Here is a 20,293-nt window from a genome sequence, read left to right on the forward strand (position 1 = left end):
AATCAGAAGATACATATACCAATAAAAACCTTTCATAAACTGAATTCAAATCAAGACATGAACAGGTAAAAATATTTTAGCATCACTCAATCTCTATTCTCAGCATTATGTAACTCTAGGCAGTATTAAAACATTGCAGAAATGAGGATAACGCCGCTTTGGTGAAGATGAGTCCAGTGCTGTGCCAAAGCAAATAAGCCTTCCTAGAGAGTAACAGCAAAGCCAATGTTGACAACACACTAACGATTTTACAAGCCAGCAAATCCTCATCAGGGACAGTACTCTAGTGAAGTTAATATCCTCCTCAATCGAAACCGACTTTTCAGCAATTTAGATATACCTGAGATGTACTCTCTAAAGCACTCACATTGATGGAAAATCCTAAATATCACAGCATTTCATACCTCCATTGCCTCAGACAAGGATGAATTGACACTATAAACAAAAGGCTCAATGACCTTTCTAGAATTCTTATCCCATGCTGAGATGAAGCAAGATTCTGTTTCTACCAGCCATCATACAAGAACTCACTCGCTGGGCTAAGACATCATTAGCGTCACACAATATAAAATTTTCATGACTCTTCCCCAGGTCAGCAGCACATACTCTCCATAGCCTTTCATTACTCATTAACAGAAAAATAATCTTAAGTATCTTCAATTACTTCTAAACAAAGTCAGAGTTCACCAAAACAGTAAATAAAACTACTTGTACTTACCTCTTTTTTCATCCATAATTTTAAAGCAGTAAGTAAAGCCTTCACTCCTTGCACTAAATAGCTTGGAGGCTGAAAACCATCTTCTCTCAGTTCTAAGAAGGACACAGATACCAACAAAAACACACTAAGTGAAAACAGTAGAATGATACCTATCCTTCAGCCAATAAAGTTGCTATTATGCAACAATGTAAAAAAAAAAAAAAATTGTGCAAATAATTGTGCAATACTACATTCTGTATTTGCATGAATACTCAATAAAAAAAAAAAAACAACAAAGTTCTACTTCCAAACCACAGTTCTCCAGTGGAGTTCCTACTTCTTAAAGGGTGTGAGAAGAATAGCAAGGCCTTTGAGCTGAGCTGCAGCATGAGTCCAACTGCCTACTGGCTGACTTGATAAAAATTTGAGAATACAACGCAGCACTACATTTTTTAGCACTAGATTTTTTAAAATATTTTTTATTTTTTTACTGCAGCTGAAAAAATCGACTGTGTTATATAAGACTAATCAAAACTACTCAGCACTGTATTGATGGACAAATCACTTCTTCTTAAGTCCCAAGAACTGCAGAGAAAAATTTAGGCGAATGCCATAAAACTCACAGCATCAGAATATACTCCTTGCCCATGAAAAGACAAAACCAAAAGTTGCATGACTTTTTGTTATCCTTTCATTAAAAGAATCAGAAAGATAGAGTGTGCCAATTTTGCTTACTAGCCTGAACTTCACAAAGTACAGTTAAAAGTCATGTGCTCAGAGTATTACAAACTGGTATTTGTAATTATATTTCACAACGGAACTGGTCAGAATCCTCATTTAAAAATAAGGGATTCTGACTGGTAAACATTTAGCAGACAGGAAACATGATGCCAAAGCCCAACTTAACCATCACTCTAGCAATGAAAGACTAAATTCTGAATTTTCACAATAAGTCACAGATTAAAATTAACATGGAAAAAAGCTTCATAATCCTCACTTAAGATAAGAGCCATGTGTCACAAGAGGCTCCTAGTTTACCCACTCAAGCAAGGAGTCAAATGATAAAAGAGGGGAAGAGATGAAACACACAGCTTTATCTCTAGGTTACTCAGGAACATATATTCCACTGATTTTCCAGCAGGATACAACTCGTACATTTTCTGACACATTTGTAAATTTTAATTACACAAATGTGAGACCTACCAAAGAAAGCTTTCAAGAAGAAAATTTTTTTGGAAGTTAAAATCTTTATTTGGTAAAATTTCTAAAAGCTTTCTAAATTTCATGGCTGAAAGGGTAACAGGTAATTTTCAGTACTGTTTTCAGCTTATAAAAAGGTTATGTAAGTGATCTCTTCCAGAACAGAGGCTAAATTCAGCAGTCTCCTATGAAGGCACATTTATTTGAAATACATCATTTGAAACATGATATTTATTAATAAGATTAAACAGAGCAGTTAGAGAGGTGAGACATTTGATAAAAAGAAGGTGAGGTCAGCACTCAGGCTCAATTACACATGGGTATAGATAACAAAAATTAATGGACTAGATAAAGAAGTTTGGAAAGGACTGGAAATGGTCAAGAATCGGTGCCTTTTGAGGTGTCTACTGTTAAACACCAATATAAGTTCACTTAACACTGCTCACAGGAACTGGTACATCTTTCCTCCAAAAACTCTTATGGATGCCTTTCCTTGGACAAGAAGAAGCAGAAGACAACAGGTGGCTTGACTGAAAAGGTCAAAGAAAATCACAGAAATGCAAGAAAGCCTTTACATTCAACAGTAAAGCCATCATGAAGCAGCCCAGGGATATAAATCAGTGGCATCGCTTAGAGAGTCATCTATTGAAAGGAGAGAAAGGCTTCCAAAGGATATTTGAATATCTAAAATGATATGGGAGAAGTCTACCATAAAAAGTGACAATGTTGAAATCATATCTGCCTTAACAAGGTCTTTTCAGGAAATGGGAGATTAATCCTATCTGGTACTATAATTGCACTGTGCCAGAATCTCAGATACTCTAGATTACCAGAGTATCTTCATTAGTCAGATACACTATGAGCATTGGATAAAAAAACACTAATAAACAATTTAAATGTTCCAGTAGCTTGCTATAAAATGCTAGTTACACACATCATCTTGTACAACGCAAATTCTGCACAGCTCTAGTTACCCTAGAAAGCTTTAAACCCTAAAGACATTCTCAGAAAGATCTTGTACTAAAGCCTGTATTACGACTTGTTAAATCTACAATTGAAACAGTGCAGTATTTACTACAATATGGTTTAAAAAAATGTGACTTGGAAGAAAAAAAATAAACACCACTGCCCCCTTTCCTCCCCCCCCAAGAAAAAACCCACCACAAATTATTATCTGGCTTTTCAGCTCAAAACATTTCATCTGTTTAAACAGCAGCAACATAATTTCTTCCACTGTCAATGAAACATAAAAGCAGACACATGTATACCATAAAAAGTAAGACAAGGATTACCTTTTAATGTTTCCAGTAAGTTTTTGGCCACAAACCAACAGATGGCTTCAAAGAAAGGAAATTTGAAAAGATCTGGAGTTTTTAGCCTCTTCTCCATTTCATAACACCTGAACAAATAGAAATATTAACTAAAAGCATTCATGTCATCCAACTTATTTTTTAACTATGTAATTATTCAAATTGATATAATGTCCAAAATAAAATAAAATAAGCACGGCCATGTTAAATAAAAAAAGTCAAGTACAACATAGTTAAACCCCAACAAGACCACAGACAAGATTCAACTCTGGTCTCATCCAGGCTCTGACCTTATCAAGTTTGACTGCTGCACTTCTAAGAATAAAGTTGGACTTCATAAAACTAGGATACAAACCCAGTGTGTGATCTTTTAACAGATGGAATTTTATCAGGATTCCACTGTAATAAATAAAACAATATGTTTAGAAGACAGCTCCACATCTTGGACAAAATCTAAACACAGCTGCCCTTTGAGCAATGCTGACTTGAGGATGCTCATTTCAACTCAGTGTTGCACACCTGGGCTTGCTCAGTTTTGGTTTATTTATTCATATTAACCTCCAAAGTAATGGGGTTGGGGGGTGAGGTTTACTTTGTTTTTAATTAAATTATGCATACCCTTCAGTTTTGAAACGAACTTTGTAGAAATGAAATAAGAGTATGTGGTGGATACAGTCTAATTGAAAATGCCATTATCGTCTGCTTTGAGAGCCTGTACCCATTTGATCCTGGTTACAAGCACAAAGAAAAATATCTATTAAAAGCATATCCTATTTACTGAGGAAAAGGTATAGTAAGAGTTGAGACTAACCTGAGCTGCATGCCAATATTGAGGTTGTGTAAAAAGTTTCCTCCAAAAGCCATACAATCCTGAGATGTGAGCACAGCGTGAATCCAGCCTGATACAAAAGATTCAGAAACTTAGTACATACATACAGATTACTTTAAGAAAGACTATTTTTAAATACTTGCACATACATACTAAAATAGATAGGAAAAAGGGGGGGGGGAAGGGGAGAGGAAGAAGAAAAAAGTTAGGGGAAAAGGGAAAAAAAGAGAAAAAGAGATGGAAAAGGAACAAATAGTCCTGTTTTTAACAACATACAGATTACAATATGTTTCAGAAATCTAGCTGAACTGCAGTTTAGTAAAGGAGTTGTGAACCTAAGAGGGTCTTCAAGACATTTTGACTGGATGGAAGTTGAGGGGACAAAACAGCACTAATTTCTCAAGTAAAAGATTCCCCAAAGTTCTCCTTCCAACAAACAATAATGGAATTACTATAGAAAAACCATATTGAGCAAAAGACAAAGTAAGACAAATAAAAATTGTATTCATGTTCACATGTTGCTTACGTAACTCAACTATTAGCACAACACAAAAAAACCCATCATCTAGTAATACCGTAAGAATCCAGAAGTAGTTCTATACATTATTAATAAATACAGCCCTCACAATTCCAGTGAAATTATGATTAATTTAAGACTTAGTCTAGATATTCTAAGAATACTAATTTGTCACATAATTGAAATACTGTCCCTATAAACACTACCATTCAATATGGCAAAGCATGACCAACACTACACTATCAATCCAGCTGATTGCTACTGGATAATTTCAATTAAGTGTACAAAAGAACATATTAGCTTCCTAATTAAAAATTTGCACTGAAGATTTATACTGTGCTTTTTAATGTAAATAAGCTAAAAATATGCACACAGACTTGTTCTTATTTAACATGCATACAGATCTTTCAAAAGAGCAGTTGGTCACAGATTTGCAGATTACTTTGTGTTTTGATTGAGAATAGGCAACATGTATAAACTGAGAAAGCTTCTCAGCTTGATGCAAGGTCAGACCAAATCACAACTATATATTGCTAGCTAGCACTAAATCCATGCCCTCATTCAGCTAAAACCAACCAATTTTAGTTTTTGGGTACCACACAAAGAGAGAAAGACCTGAAACTAGCAATTATGCTGAGTAAGCACCACATCTGCTATATTGCCTGTGGAGGAAATTTCAGCCTTTCATACACCATTCTATAGAGTACAGCGGCACAAGTGACGTATGGGTTGGTGTGTGTTGGTTTTGTTGTGTTTGTTTGTTTTTAATTAATATTATAACTTGCTTTGTTTTTATTTCTGTTCTTTGCAAAGCGCAGCACAATGAAGACTTCCTTGTTTTTCCAACTGCATTTTGCCTTTATCATTATAGTTTCACTTTTTCACTCATCACTGCAATGAAGGATCAAGGAAGATGTGTATTTCAATTCCATCACATGCACACCTCCCCAGACACTGACTAAACTAACAATAAACTCTTGTCATTACTGCCTCAGCACCAAGGGTTGCTTAAAACAAGCACCGTCTAGTGAGTCTTATGCCATACTCCAGTTCTCACGGTGTTTGTTTTTGTTTGGTTTTTTTTTTCCCCATTCAAAATTCCAGGATAAAACAAATATTGATAACGTAATGTGTCATTTTAGGATATCCTTAATTCCTGGTAATTAAGCATGTTAAGTCCTAACAATAAGAGTAATATCTTACCTGTTGGAACAAATAAAGTGTGTCCTTGCTTTACAACACATTTGTAACATTTGTCAACTTTGTCTCCAAAATATACTTCGCTTTGGGTGACAGATGAGCTCCAAGACTCATACAGAGCCAAATTTTCATCAGTGGGCTTGATCAAATAGAATATCTTTTCACCCTATTCAACAAAAACATCAAGTAAATAAATGCACGTCCTCCTGGGCAGACAGTACAACCTCTGAGTCATTTGCACTAAATGCACCCATTTAAATGGTAGAATTCCATAGTTCTACTAGGGGACACTGGTGTTTCCTAACTCAGTGTTTCACAACTGTAGTTGCCCAAAAGCTTAGTCAATAGGACAGTAACCAATAAGGGTAAGGGGAAGAAGGGGTATGCGTCTTGTAATGTAAAAAACACTCAACACTGTCACTGATTCTCATTTAATTCATTTTTTAATAAATACTAAAACTTTACTGTAAAACCCACCAATCAATTAAAATGGTCAGCAAACCAATTATAGTTCTGGAGTCACCAACAGTGTGCTAAAATAGAAGCATGAAAATGAGACACCAACGATCACTAATTCACTTTCAAACTCCTCACCTGTCTTTCTAAGTACAGAATTTCACTCTGAAAAGGTGATAATGCCATGACAGAAAGCTGCATACTGAATTAATTTTTTTTTTTTTTCATACAATCATAAACCAAAAAGCTTTCATACCCAGAGAACGTGGTACCAAACTGAAGTTCCTCCAAAATCAATATGAAAATCAGTATAGCTGTCCTGGACACCCATCAAGCAATACTTCTGAACAAAAGGCTTAGGGAAGACAGAATCATCTGGCCAATAATTTTCCACCCATGAAAGCTTTCTGGCAATATCTGGTACTTCCACTAACTCAGACATCCTTTAAGAAAAAAATAAATACATAAATAAGATCAAGTGCAAGTGCCTCTAGTTTTTGTTTTTGTTTTTGTTTTTTTTTCCAAACAACAGCATTAAATGCACATTTCCTACAAAGTTATTACTTATGAATTAGTAAAACTGTTTTATACCCATATTACATCACAGTAACTGTCTACATAAAATATGCAGCCTCTTAACTTTAGTGCTAAAGACATTACATCTGCATACATACTGTTCACCTTTGTGAAAACCACTTCCTACATTCAAGAAATTGCAGTCAATACTCACTTTGTGTCCGAGAATTCCAGGCTGATCACGTTCAACACTTTTGGTCGGTCAGGATTTGTGAAATATTTAATATAATTATGGAGCTTCATTTTACTGTCTGCTTGTCTTGCTACATCTATTACATCTATCACTTTGTCACCACCTGTAAAAATAGGATTACTTTCTTAATCCTATCACAGGTAAAAAGAATTATTTAATGTGTTCAAGAGCAATTTTACTTTTTTCTAGCTTTAATCAATGTATTTCTGCACAAAACCTCTGCTACTATCAGCATTCTTGCAGAACAAAGATTGGTATAAACCAACTTTTAACTAAATCAAGCTTTAATTGTTATTGTCAACTAAGGACACAACTGAGAACAGTGTACAAATAAATCCTCTTTACCCATGGTCAACAAAAAATAAAAGGAATAATACAGAATCACTGCAGTTGGTTAAAATAATAACAATTGGGTCTGTGGCTTTCACTAGCAAAAACAGTACAAAGAGCTTGAATTTTGAATATTTAACTCAATTGAATATTTAACACAATGACCACAAAGAATTCTTTACAAATAACAGATTTTACTGCTCACAGCTTGTAGTTTTTAGCAAGCTGCACTGAACTTCTGACATAGTTTACTAACAGCTTTTTTATGTTGAAAACTATGCAGATACTCAAAAACATCCTACACTCTCACCCTTTCGTACACATAGCTTTTAAGCACACACGCCTTAGTAATTCAATAAAATTAATAAGGCAAGCTTCATTTGCAAAGGTAACACAAATATATACATCAGATATTTCAAGTTAAATATGTAGAACTAGACAAGCAAGAAGTAATCCTTAGCCAAAATAAAGGAGTAATGACAAAATTATAATAGTAATTGTATTATGTGCATTTAGTTATACAGGGGTCATATCTGAAAATTAATTCAGAAATGCATCTAGATGCACGTTTATAAATACATTCACTTTAAAATTAAAAATTAGCATAATCCTGACAAATCCTATTTGGAATAGTATTTATTCAGAATTCTTATTTTTAATTTCAGTAACAAAAAGGTAAATCTGCATTTTCGCTTTTTCCCTAAACACAGAACCCGGCAGGGCAAAATACATTCATAGTAATGAGATGATCAAACTTTCCTCTGAATCTGAACTGACAGTTTTCCAAAAGATAAGCTTCAGAAATATCAAAACAACAATTACACTTTGATGCAGAATACATTACTGTTTATAGTCATCATAACAGCAACAGTATTTCTTACACTACGTATTTCCTTTATTCTGTTGCCATGGTAAAATTCTGATAGACAGACGTTCTACTTTTAGTACTCAGAATTATATGAAGTTCTCACAAGAACAAAGACCCATACACAGACTTCTCAACAGTGCTGTTTACTACAGCAAACTTCATGCTCAAAATGATTTGGTCTATGTACTGCACACTTGCATGAAGTTGAAATGATTAAAGACTATCAAGAGATCAGGCAAGAAACAAATTGTTGGGAGCTCTGGCTCTATCACCAAAGGAGGCCATGGTGGGAAGGTTTCCAGAAAGATTTATTTAGTTTGAAAAAGCCAATTCACTGAGCTCAAAACATCATGTTTTGTAATATTCTGACCAATGATTCATCTTCATCAATCTGAAGGGTGATTCATTCAATTCTCACAAAATGGACAATCCTGTTGCATAACAAAAATATCACTCCACATTCATCTTGCACCCAAGTCAACACACTTGGAAGTTGAAAAATAATGGTGTTCTCCCTTCACATATCCACATAAACAAAATTCAAATTGGTAGCTTAATTGTACTGTTCTGGTTAGGAGAGCTTAGTTTATAATACATATTTAGCACCCCAGGAGCTCTTAGAATCATGTAAATATTTGTTTTACTTTACAGAGCTGATCATTTGCACTTATTCCACAGTGACCCTTACCTACATAGCGTTCCACATCTAAAACAGAGAAAGTTGGTGGAGGAAGTCTGAGCCCCAGGCCATCTAATTTAGGAACCATAATAGGTACATCAAACCCATGTTTCTCCAAGTATCTTTGTGTCAGTTGGCTTCCATGCATTTTCAAAATGACTTCATCAGCACTAACAAACAAGAAATTACGGAATATTAGCAGAAGAACATCCTCCAAACACTACTGGGAAAAAAAAGTCACAATTTCAAGGATTGGTTGAAATGGCTGCATTTGAACCCCCACAAAAACCCATGCTACTATCAAATTAAACATTTGACTGTAAGACAAATAAACCAATATAACCCCCTAATGAAATATTAAGTGTTACACATAACCTGGTAACTCACTGTATTTCTATGTAATCTAACGTAGTAATTTAAAAGGATGAGGAAAAAGAAAATATTAAAATACATTTTGATAACAACAACAGAAAGATCTTTCAAGAAATATAAGCTACCATATTTATAAGCATGAAAAACAACCACAAACAGACCGGGATGATTCTGCTACAAACAAGTTTCTCTACTTTCCTTTAAAGCACGAGAGAATGGGTATACTACTAGCACACAGAAGTGTTCTACGTTATCTGGAATGAAACAATTGAGGAGTAATTTCCCATTCTCTCCTTACCTGGACTACAGAGATAGACAATGTTCTGATATTTCAGGTGAAAAAAAAAAAAAAAAAAAGCCAGTCACTCTGCCACATCCACTCTGCCTTGCAGAGGGACACTGACAATTGGAGCACTGGGTGACTAGCAACAGCTGAGGTTCAACAAAGAAGAATGCCAGGTGCTGCAGCTGGAACAGAGTAATGCTGGGCACAGGTATAGACAAGGAGATGAAATGGCTGGAGAGCAGCCCTGAGGAAGGGATCAGGGACTGATAAGAACAGTGGAAGGGGGAGAATTCTAAAGGAGGAAGTCTTAGGTCTTTGTTTTTTCACCAAAATGTTAAAGTGAGCTTCTGTACCTTGGGAAAGAGCGAGCCCGCAGCTGTTTAACAAAGGTCCGTGTTCCAGCCTGCACCGGTTTGGAGCCATCATCCAACTCAGTGTAGTCATGTCTGTGCCAGTTCCTTCTCTTTTTCACTACAAGTTTCAAAAGGATTAAACTTTGAATTAGTTAAATCAGATGGCCAGATTAACAGTCACTCTGTCAGTGAACCAGGCATGCCTCAACCCTATCACACAAGATTAACAAACTTTATTGTTTATACAGGTGAAACTATCCATCTGCAAAAAAATGAAACCTTCAGAACACCTGATAATAATCAGTTACACTTCTGGAGCCTCTTCCATCAGAGAACACCAGTGCATGTTAAACACAATGATTCAAAATTCTGTACTCAGCGCAGCATAATGAAAATATACAGTAACAGCCTGAAATTCATCCAAATCTCAAGTCAATGAAACTACAATTTCAATTTCCTAAATCTCACTTTTTTAAATGAAGAGAAGAATCCTATCTCCTCAAGATCCTTACGCTTCTTCCTCTCATGCAGTAACATAAAGTTAATATGACCTTATCTCATTGTGCTATCTGACCATAGGAACATATTTACATACGATCTGATAATACCATTATTCACCTCTGCAATCTGTTTGAAACAAAAACACCTTTCTTTTATCCTCTACTTATGTTTCCATAACACTTTTGGGCATAAGCTATCCTAGCAGGCGCAGTCTTCACTCTGCAAGTACAATACTTATAATGCAAGCATTATGCCCCAAAACAATGAACTTCTGAGTTGCTTCAAGCTGTTATTCACTATGGCAAAATATCCATAAAGAACAAATAATAAATCAATGTTATATCATAATTTTGGAAGTCTGATAATCCAGAAGTAACTAAACTGCATTTTTAACAGCTCCTTCTATTTACAGGGCCAATGAAAATGAATAACTCAGCGTTCTCATAAAAAACTGTGGTGGTGGACTCCCATTGAAAAAAAAACAACAGATACTCAAAACAAGAAAAAGCTATTGTAAAGCATAGTAGGGCTCCATGGAATCTTTCCATTTGCATTTTTTGGCTTTAAGTGCACCAGAAGAAAAAGCGATTTACGATTTGGTAAATTTACCACCTATCTTCAAATTTCCATTGTTTAATAACAAATTCTTTCATTCCAAATACGTAATTAATTCATCTTAATCAATCAAGCACTCAATTTATAGCTTCATCTATAAAGAACAGAAACTCACTACCTCAAAAGGAAGTGTTCAGTCATACCATCTATCTGTTAGCAAAAGCTCTCTTAAATTCCCAACAGATGCCTAAGCAGAAAGGATCTCTGACAGTCCTCAGCTTGCAACTTTGCTATTGACTTACCAGTGTACCCCACTTACTACACTAAGAAACATAATAAACATAATTATTAGGTGGCTGTGTTTTGGTTTTCCCCAAAATAAGCCACCAAAATTAAGCCAAACTCTGTTCCACAGCATCTGATGGTTGCTACTGGAAGTCCACCCCAAGTATATTTACTGTGACTAGATCTAGAATGCAACGACTAATACTATGCAAATTTATTTCCATCTGCAGAAGAAACACAGAAGAGGAGGAAGCTATTGTCATTTGTCAGCACAAATGGTCTCTTGCAGGCCATGTACAAACCACCATGCAACACTAATATACCTCAGCTAAACAATTATATTAATACAAATCTGAACTTTAAGTTAAAGAAGAGCTCATCCTTAAACATATCAAAGTCACAATAAACCAAACTCACAAGTAGTTAGCACCATACCAAAAACACAACTAACAACAGAATGAAGGATAGCAAATAGCAAAGGATTTCAAAAGGGGGGGAAAAAAACCCAAAACTTTAATGCTGCTTCTGCAGAAATATCAGTTGCTTATATAGGAATAACTAACACCTTACAGCCACTGCACGACAGTTATTCCTACTGATAAGCTGTTTTCCACAAAAGTGACAAAATGTACCCCTTGGAAGACATTTAAGAGAATAAAGTGACATTTATAGCTGTTTGCTACCCTCACAATCAGTGCTGAAGAGACTGCTAATGAGCCAACTATCCAAACACAGTAAAACTTCATAAATAACCGAGCCAAGTTTATTAAGTTTTCAAAGCCATTTTCTCATTCATAAATAATAATGCAAGAAATTAGTGGCTAATGTTAATTTGCAACAGAGTAGCTTCTCATAAATTCACTGCTGTTGTAACAGCTCATTAAGTCTGTAAGATGATACAGCTGGTTAAGAGATTTTATAGCACAAAACAAACTTTTTAAAGTCTGACCTTCCAACACTTGAAAAACAGAAATTAAACTTCCTCTACTTAGTACTTGTAGCATATATCATGCTTCTATAAATAAGAGAATGCTAAAAAACATAGAACAATAATGAAAACTTTCTCTTATGTTGCAGCTTTATAATTTCTTAAGATATTATAATAACAGTTGCAAGAAAAAATATCTAACTGAATGAATCCCTGTGCTCACATTAAAATATATTAAAAAGAAATGTTGTTAAAAGACATAAAGAACTGCCTTCCCTCACTCCCAAATCCCTCAAAACTAGTGGAAGAAAAGCATTAACCCTTGGTGTTCCTAAAAAATGAGGCACAACCTGCAATGACAACGCTATAAATATGCACCAAAAGCACACCACAGAGTTACAGAGGGATTGAGAAAAGGATAGGGGTGTGTGGAAATTTTTCAAGAAAAGCAAGCAGGAATTTATTTTTAAATTATGTTCCTTATACATTCAAAATAGTGGGCTGATAACTGTATCTAGCTTAGGCAAACTCTATTCCTTGCCTGCCTGCACTTGTCTGTTTGTCTCAGACATCATACAAAGACTTGAAAAGGGAACCACCAAGAAGCACTCACATCTGTACAACCAGGCCCCAGTCTTGTGAGTTCCTTTATGTGAAACCCACTAATGGAAAAGGCAAGAGAAATGTTAGCATGAGAAGAGTGGAAAATTTTAAGGAGTACACAGTAGCTTTCTTTTCATTACTGGAGCTAACATAATTAATTTTGTTCGATACTGAATGAAAATCCACTTGGTAATATAAAATGTACGTTTCTTGTATGTTTTTAGTAAGGTTGTTGGTTTTTTTTTTTGCACAATGCCATCTGATTACATTGGGTTGTATACACATATACTTGTCAAAATCATAGATGCACTTGTCCTCTTGAATTGAATACAGTTGAATTCTGTTCTTCTTCAGAACTCCTTTAAACAGAGTCTAGAACATGAAGTAGTAAATAAAAGATGTGCTTTCTACTTACATACATAATTTCATACGTTTCAAGCAATGAAGCATTACTGCAGCATTTGAAGTCATAAAACATCAGCCTCTCCCAACTCTAAAGCATGCCGATGTCCAAACCACAAACTATCAAAGATTTGATTCTGACAGACTAGCTGAGTACAATTAATGAAATTGCAGATGAAGACATATTTCAACATATCACTTCTGCTCGGGTAGATAAGTGATATGTCTGAATCTTTCTACTAAATCTAGACTATCTACTCACTTGAGGCAATATGAAGTAGTAAGAATAATTTTTACTACAGATTCTTGTCTTTTAAAGAAGCCATCCAACACAGTATTTCACTCTCAGATTGCCACAGGTGAAACAGAGCTAGCATGAGAGCTGAAAGTCTCTGCGTTACTAGACAGGCTATTCACAGGCATCAAGAGGACGATGAACCATACTAGTTCTGCCAAACCAAAAGGATAAAGTTCCAAACTTCCAAGAATTTTAGTATTTTTTAAGTCTGATATGAACCCCTCCTTTTATTGTTCCTCCCAGCCCCAGTATTCCATATGCATACGCATGCACACATACACACCCAGCCCTACCCTTACCCCCCCCCAAAAAAAAAACAGGCAGAAAGGTGGAAAACTAAATGGCTCATATCTGTATTCTTATTTACAGAAGACAGATACGGATTTGTAACTGAAAAAGACAATCGAAATATTAAAACGTCAAGCATGTAAAAGAGTGTTCAACTTACCTTTTAGCCCCTAACATGAAGGTAGCTAATACTGAAGGCACTGGATATAACCCATGTACAGGATATTTAACATATTTTAATTACGCCAATAATTGAAATAAATCACTTTGTTTATACTCCACAAGACTACCAGTGATAGAGCAGTGATTTAAAATTATTATTTCTAAATGCTAAATTCAGCTTTGTAGAAATTCTAGATCTTTTGCTGGCCATAAATTGTTACAAGGTCTTCAAGCAAAGAAAAAACATGTATTAAAGAAACGCAAATGCCCACAGTGTGTGGGCACACTAAGCATACAAAGATATTTTTCAGGTTTGAACATAGAAACTAGACAGGTGAAACTCACTATCACGTTACTTCATTTGAGAACTGAAGTTGTGGGGGAAACCTAAGGAGTCAGATAAAAAAGCATCCGTCAGTAGTTACAGAAAGACAAAAATATTTTCTTTCTAGGTCCAGCCTTACAGTCTTTCTACTTCAGATCTCTTCAGCAAAGGTACCTACTGAAAGGAGAACCAGAGAGGTCCCTCCTGACTCCACATTCACTGCTGGCAACTCATAAAATTCCACGAGGGATTTGGGGGAATCATATTCACAAACCAGATACCTGGAATACAAGCTGTGTAATTCTCAAGGACATAAAGGAAAAACAGACAGCAATTCCAGCTCCAATTCTCAAACTTCTCTGAACTGTTATGGAATACTGCCCTTAAACATCAAGAAAACAATTCCTGGGAATTTTGATGATTAAAATACAAAAATCTTAAGCAGTCTTTTGGAACTTTTTTTTTTTTAAATTAGCATATCATACATGCAGCAGGAGAAAGCATCACTACCTGCAATTGATTTTTCTTTTTTTTTTTTTTTTCTTGATGAATTCCTTATTTTTGTCTCTCTCTCAGCCAAGTACAGATTGCTTTCTCCTAGCTCTGTACCCTTTGATTTCTCTAATCTATAGCTGTGGCTTATATTTTATTCTATCTGCATCTTTAGATCAAGGAGACTCTCTCAAGAAAAGACACCTTGTAGGTTTTGTTGTTGTTATCATCGTTGTTTTTATCAGTTCAAAGTTAGTCACAGAACCAGTAACTCCTAAATAATCAAACTCATCTTGAATGTTCCTCTGAACGGTCTTTTTTTCAACTGTACTTGGAGTGAAAACATTAAAACTGGAAAATAAAATCTGAATAATGCATACTCACTTAGAGAAGGTCCATGAAGAACTGCGCAGTTGGGACAATGGTACAGATCAATGTCAACAGCATGATGCTCTTCTACCCCAACACAGCTGCAACGATATTTTTTAAATGTTAATGAGAATACATGCAAGATTTCTTTTTTCAGGCTAAAAAATAATTACATCTCAAGTCTTTACTAGAACATGCTTAGTTTACAAAATCGTAATGAGCTACCAAACTATCTCAACTACTGGGTTGCCACATAAATTTTGAGTAATAATTTCTTCTTCACTGAAAAGAGAATGCCATTTAAAATAACAGAAAGGAAACAGGAATTAAGTTGCTTTAAAAATGAGTACACGATATATATCAATACCCTCTGCTCCCACAAAAATCTTTGATCCTGATTACAGCAAACAGTGTACACAGAATCACTCAATCAATTCTTTCTTCATAAAAACAGGAAGCCTACATGCTGTCAATTTGTAGAAAATATCATGAGGGTTTTCTTCTATATTTTTTCTTTTTTCTACAAAAAGTACCTAACTGACTCCTACCTCCATGACAGCCAAATAACACTTTAGTATGCACCCTGAAATGTCTACCCTACCAGTACTAGGTAAGTAAATTACACGAGTGATCACACAAATCATACAGTAGTAACAGTTCTGTAATTTTAAAAATACCATTTGTAGTAATTTTTTTCTGGTGAAATTTTTGCCTGTTTAAACAGTCAAAGAGGGATTCAAGACATTCCTAGTAGTCACAATAAAACTTCTAATCTACTTTCTGAACAACACTACTTTTAAAGCCAGAAGAGAGACAACCTTTTGGAAGATGAAATGCTGGAGATTAAGTGGAGAAGCCAGGCTCTTGCAGAGAGCTCTCAAGAAAAAAAATCCCTACTTACTCGTAGAATCTGAATTCTGACAGAGTTGCTTCTCTAAAAAGTTAATTGAAGCTTAGAAAATTGCTGACTTTATAATAGGAAAACAAGACTACATTGAATATTTACACCATATTTACACATTTCTATTTAAAGTATTCAAGAAACGTGAGAACTTGAACATTACTACATTCAGGTAGCCACGTCATATCAAAAGTGTAATGACAGCCAACATACTGAAGCTTTGAAACACTCTATCCCCAAGTAATCTTCTCTCTAGCTGCACAGTGCCAAAACTGCTGACAGATCCAATAAACATCAGGAGATACTACTAATACAACATACAAGTCAAGCATTCAAAGGGTACCAATGAGCCAGTCAAATCTGAGAAGTACCTCTCAAAGAGAAGTACAGCACTTTGAATTCTCTATCAACAGCTTCAGCTATTTCTTCCACTTCTCCAGTCACGAAATGCCACACGTAAATTAAGTTGCACAGCTTTTTATACATACACTGTTCTAAAATCTAAATATAAAACTCAGCTGCCAAATAAGTTTCCTTGTAATTCCTGCAATATTTCATTTCTCTTTTTAAGACCACAACTATAGAAATTGTTATTGCATGACAATTCAGCTGATGTATAAACAGAAACGAAGGCAAAAGCGCTCTTTAAAAATGCACATCCCATCTCTTTCTGCTTATATACTCTATTCTCTTTTTAGAGATCAGTATCTCAATCCTAATTTTGTACGAAAACTGTTTTAAAGATACACTCCAAAAGTCCCAAATCGGAAGGCTGGTTTATAGACATACAAGAGAATCCCCATATTTTAGCTAAATTTTGAACAGCTGCAAATATTCATACCGGAATGTATTTTGCTCAAGTTTGCACAACTGTTCAATGGGACACAGTGTTCCATGCAAAAATTTCATTTACTGCCTTTATTCCTCTGTCTTGGTATCTATCTAACCCATTTGTCATCTCAGCCAGATTAACTGACTAATGGCAAGAACACTGAAAAGCTCAGCAACAGTTCCTTCGAGCTCTGACAACTGTTTGTCATATTCTGCATAAGATCACTGATTTTATTCTCTTATAAAACATCGCAGATAACCTGAAAATAAAAGCAGAAAATCTTTTAACTACTGTACACATTTTCTGGTTTGATTAACTCCGTAGCCTTTTATAAAAGCACCAAAGGCTTTGCATACAGAAATGGGTGACACTGGAATGGAATTCAGTAGTTGGTAATTGCTCTATAAAGAAAGCAAACGTTTTCAGTCTACAGTTTATACTCCAAGCTCGGAACCAGAGAGGCAAAATGCTAACTGGGAGACGTAGGAAGGGGAAATACCAGCAGATGCCCGACTGATACAAAGGGCACATGAGGTTCCAGCACCTGCAAGAACAAGCACTGACAAAAGAAAGCCATGGAGTCTATCAATCACACACAGCACCACTACCAGTCACTTTCCTGAGTCTCTTTCTGCAACATACAGAGACAAATGTGACATAAATCATTCCAGCTACAAGCGAACAATCAGTTACTGTGATAAGTACAATGTTGGACCTCCTGCATCAAAGCAAGGTCACTGGGAGATGGTAGAGAGCCTGGAAAGCATTAACATACTCAAACCCAGCAATGCTCCCAATACACCAGTTGTTTTCCTGAATGAAGTATCATTATTATCCTTCACCTCTCCACCCATTTGGGCTGAACCGTCTGCAGTATATATTACCTCATTTCTGAATTGCTCATCTCCTGCAGGGTAGCTGCAGACTAATCCTGTAGTATCAAGGCAAGGTCAGCAAGAGGCAGGACAAGAATTCGGGATGTGCTATGTTTTTTCACACACAACAACATGCCCATTCCTGGCAAGTGGAGAAATCCTTTGCTATTCAAAGTTCAAAAAAACAGTTCTCCAGATTACAGTCTCAGGAGAAAGTGGTTTTGCTTTAGTCTGAAGTTTCCATTTGATTCTTCAAATTGCAGACATGCAGAAGGTGGGCATGTAAAACAACCAGAAGAGTACTATTTAATATATGTGATAGATACTGACAGATGCCAGCTTTTACTTGAAGGAAAAAGAACTCTTCTTTCACAGAAAACAAAACAATAAATAAATAAATAAATAAATAAATAAATAAATAAATAAAAACCCTTACAAAGGCTGTTTTCCACTGCAGCAATGCTATTAATTTAGATGTTGGTAGATAAGGATAGTACAGATAATTTCAGTATGTCAATTAAACAACTTCACATTTAGGTTATGTTTAGTGCAATTCAGAAGTCCAAAATTTTTTATATTGAGTTTATGAAGCAAAATTTTGGTAGTAGGGGGCTGCAGGGGGAAGCCTCTGTGAGAACAGCCCAGCAGCTGCCCCACGTCAGATCAGAGCCAACTCCAGCTGCTCCAAAAGGGACCCAATGTGCCTAGAGCTGAGCCATGGAGAGACACTGGTTGCAACTCTGGGAGAAGACTAAAGAAAAGGCAAAATAGCTGCAAACTGCAGCTCAGGGAGAGGAGTGAAAAAACAAGAGAGAAACAGCCCTGCAGCCAGCAAGGTCAATGCAGAAGGAGGGCAGGAGGTGCTCCGGGCCAGAGCAGAAGTTCTCTGCAGACCAGGAGAGGACCACAGTGGAGCAGGCTGTATCTTTGCTGCCCACAGCAGCAGCTTGAGCAGATCTACACAGAGCATTTGTCCATGCGCAGCTTCTGGAGAAGTCCAGGGTACAGCAGGTATAGAGTGACCACAAAGGAGTGGTGGAGACAAATTATGGACTGACAGCAGCCTCCATTCCTCATTTGTCTGCACTGCTCAGGAGAAGATAGAAAAGGATGGGCAAGGGAAGGTGTTTTCACTTTGCTTTTCATTCTCACAGCTCTAGTCTGTTATCACCAGGCAATAAATTAATCTCTCTTATGCTGAGTGTTTCACTTGTCATGGTAATTGGTGAATAAGCACCCTGTCCTTAACTCATGAGCTGTTTTCACTGCATTTTCTCTTTCTTCTGTTTCAAAGGGAAAGCGAGGAAGCACGATGGACTACCTATGGGCGTGAAATATTTGAGAGTGTTGAACTGCTTCTGTTGGGCTGACTGAAAGAATCCAGGTTCAAGGGGAAAAAATAAAAACAAAGCACTCTCGATTAAAACCTTTATTTTTCCATATCCTTAAGAAGGCAACATTACTTGAAACATTGTTTCACTTTATTAAAACAAATAGTCTATATACACTACTGTTATATAAAATTCCAGGTATATAAATGGGAATGAATACAAACACTGCACTACAAAGATAACAGTTGTCAAGATACAAGAAGTTTAGAGGACCAACTGCACAGTTTAATCATCACAAAGTGATTAAGAGATTAATAGTCCAGATTATCCACTGATAGCAAGATATTCCTCCTAGACAACTCCTGATATTTCCTATATGCAATGCATATTGAAAATAAGAATCTTAAATTGAGAAATGCAAGCAACTCATAATGATCTAGTCAAAGGACTGCAGAAATCAGATGGATCATCCTCAACATGGAAAAAATGAGTGAATGCATTAAAAAGCCAGTTCCTACACAAGACACCATTTTCCTTGACTCAGTCTCCTATTTCTTTCCTCCATTATTTCATTCAACGTTCACACTGAAAGATACCTCAAAGGATCATCTAAATCAGACAAAAACTCTCCCAGTGTAACTTTGTACCCACTGTCCACTGTCTTCTCCATGATGCTCCTGGAGAAGTGAGCCTCCGTCATCTTTGTAGCTGCCCTTTAGATGCTGGAATACTACGATGAGATCTCTCCAAGCCTTCTCTTTTCCATGGCAGAAAGATCCACCCCCTTCCATTTTTTCCTTGTAGGATAGTTTCTCCAGCCCCCTTTGAGATCAACTTTGTGTCATGCCTTTGGACATTGTCCAACCTATCCACATCTTGAATTGACAGTACTGTGTCCAGACCCAAGAACTCCAGCACTAGAGAGACACGGAGCTGTTAGAAGAAGTCCAGAGGAGGACTACAAGGATATCAGAGGGCTGGAGCTCCTCCCCTGTGAAGAAAGGCATAGGGAACTGAACTCATTCAGCCTGGAGAAGAGAAAGCTTTGGGGCGATCTCATTGTGGCCTTCCAGTAGTTAATGGGAGCTCAAAAACAGGAGGGAAACCATTTTTCTTACATACTCTGATAGTGATCGCACAAGAGGGAATGGTTCTAAACTAAAAGAGGGGAGATTCAGATTATACATTAGGAGAAAATTTTTCACTCAGAGTGGTGAGGCACTCACACAGCTGCTCAGAGAAGCTGTGGTGCCCCGTTCCTGGAGGCATTCAAGGCCAGG

General features: G+C 36.3%; 1 protein-coding gene across 1 annotated transcript in view; it reads right to left on the reverse strand.

Annotated features, from left to right (window-relative positions):
- Positions 1–19,713, reverse strand: part of KDM7A (lysine demethylase 7A) — a 36,086-nt gene extending 16,373 nt beyond the window's left edge. Inside the window, exons 1-10 of the mRNA XM_031552680.1 lie at positions 19,610–19,713; positions 15,090–15,241; positions 9,867–9,984; positions 8,865–9,025; positions 6,940–7,081; positions 6,466–6,652; positions 5,757–5,919; positions 4,019–4,106; positions 3,190–3,296; positions 719–810 (exon numbers count right to left, since the gene is read on the reverse strand). Of these exons, the coding sequence (XP_031408540.1) occupies positions 719–810; positions 3,190–3,296; positions 4,019–4,106; positions 5,757–5,919; positions 6,466–6,652; positions 6,940–7,081; positions 8,865–9,025; positions 9,867–9,984; positions 15,090–15,241; positions 19,610–19,713 (1,314 nt within the window). The remainder of the gene's footprint in view (positions 1–718; positions 811–3,189; positions 3,297–4,018; positions 4,107–5,756; positions 5,920–6,465; positions 6,653–6,939; positions 7,082–8,864; positions 9,026–9,866; positions 9,985–15,089; positions 15,242–19,609) is intronic.
- Between the last annotated feature and the right edge of the window lie 580 nt (positions 19,714–20,293).

Source organism: Meleagris gallopavo, chromosome 1 (assembly GCF_000146605.3).
Source record: "Meleagris gallopavo isolate NT-WF06-2002-E0010 breed Aviagen turkey brand Nicholas breeding stock chromosome 1, Turkey_5.1, whole genome shotgun sequence".
NCBI classification, from domain to species: Eukaryota; Metazoa; Chordata; class Aves; order Galliformes; family Phasianidae; genus Meleagris; species Meleagris gallopavo.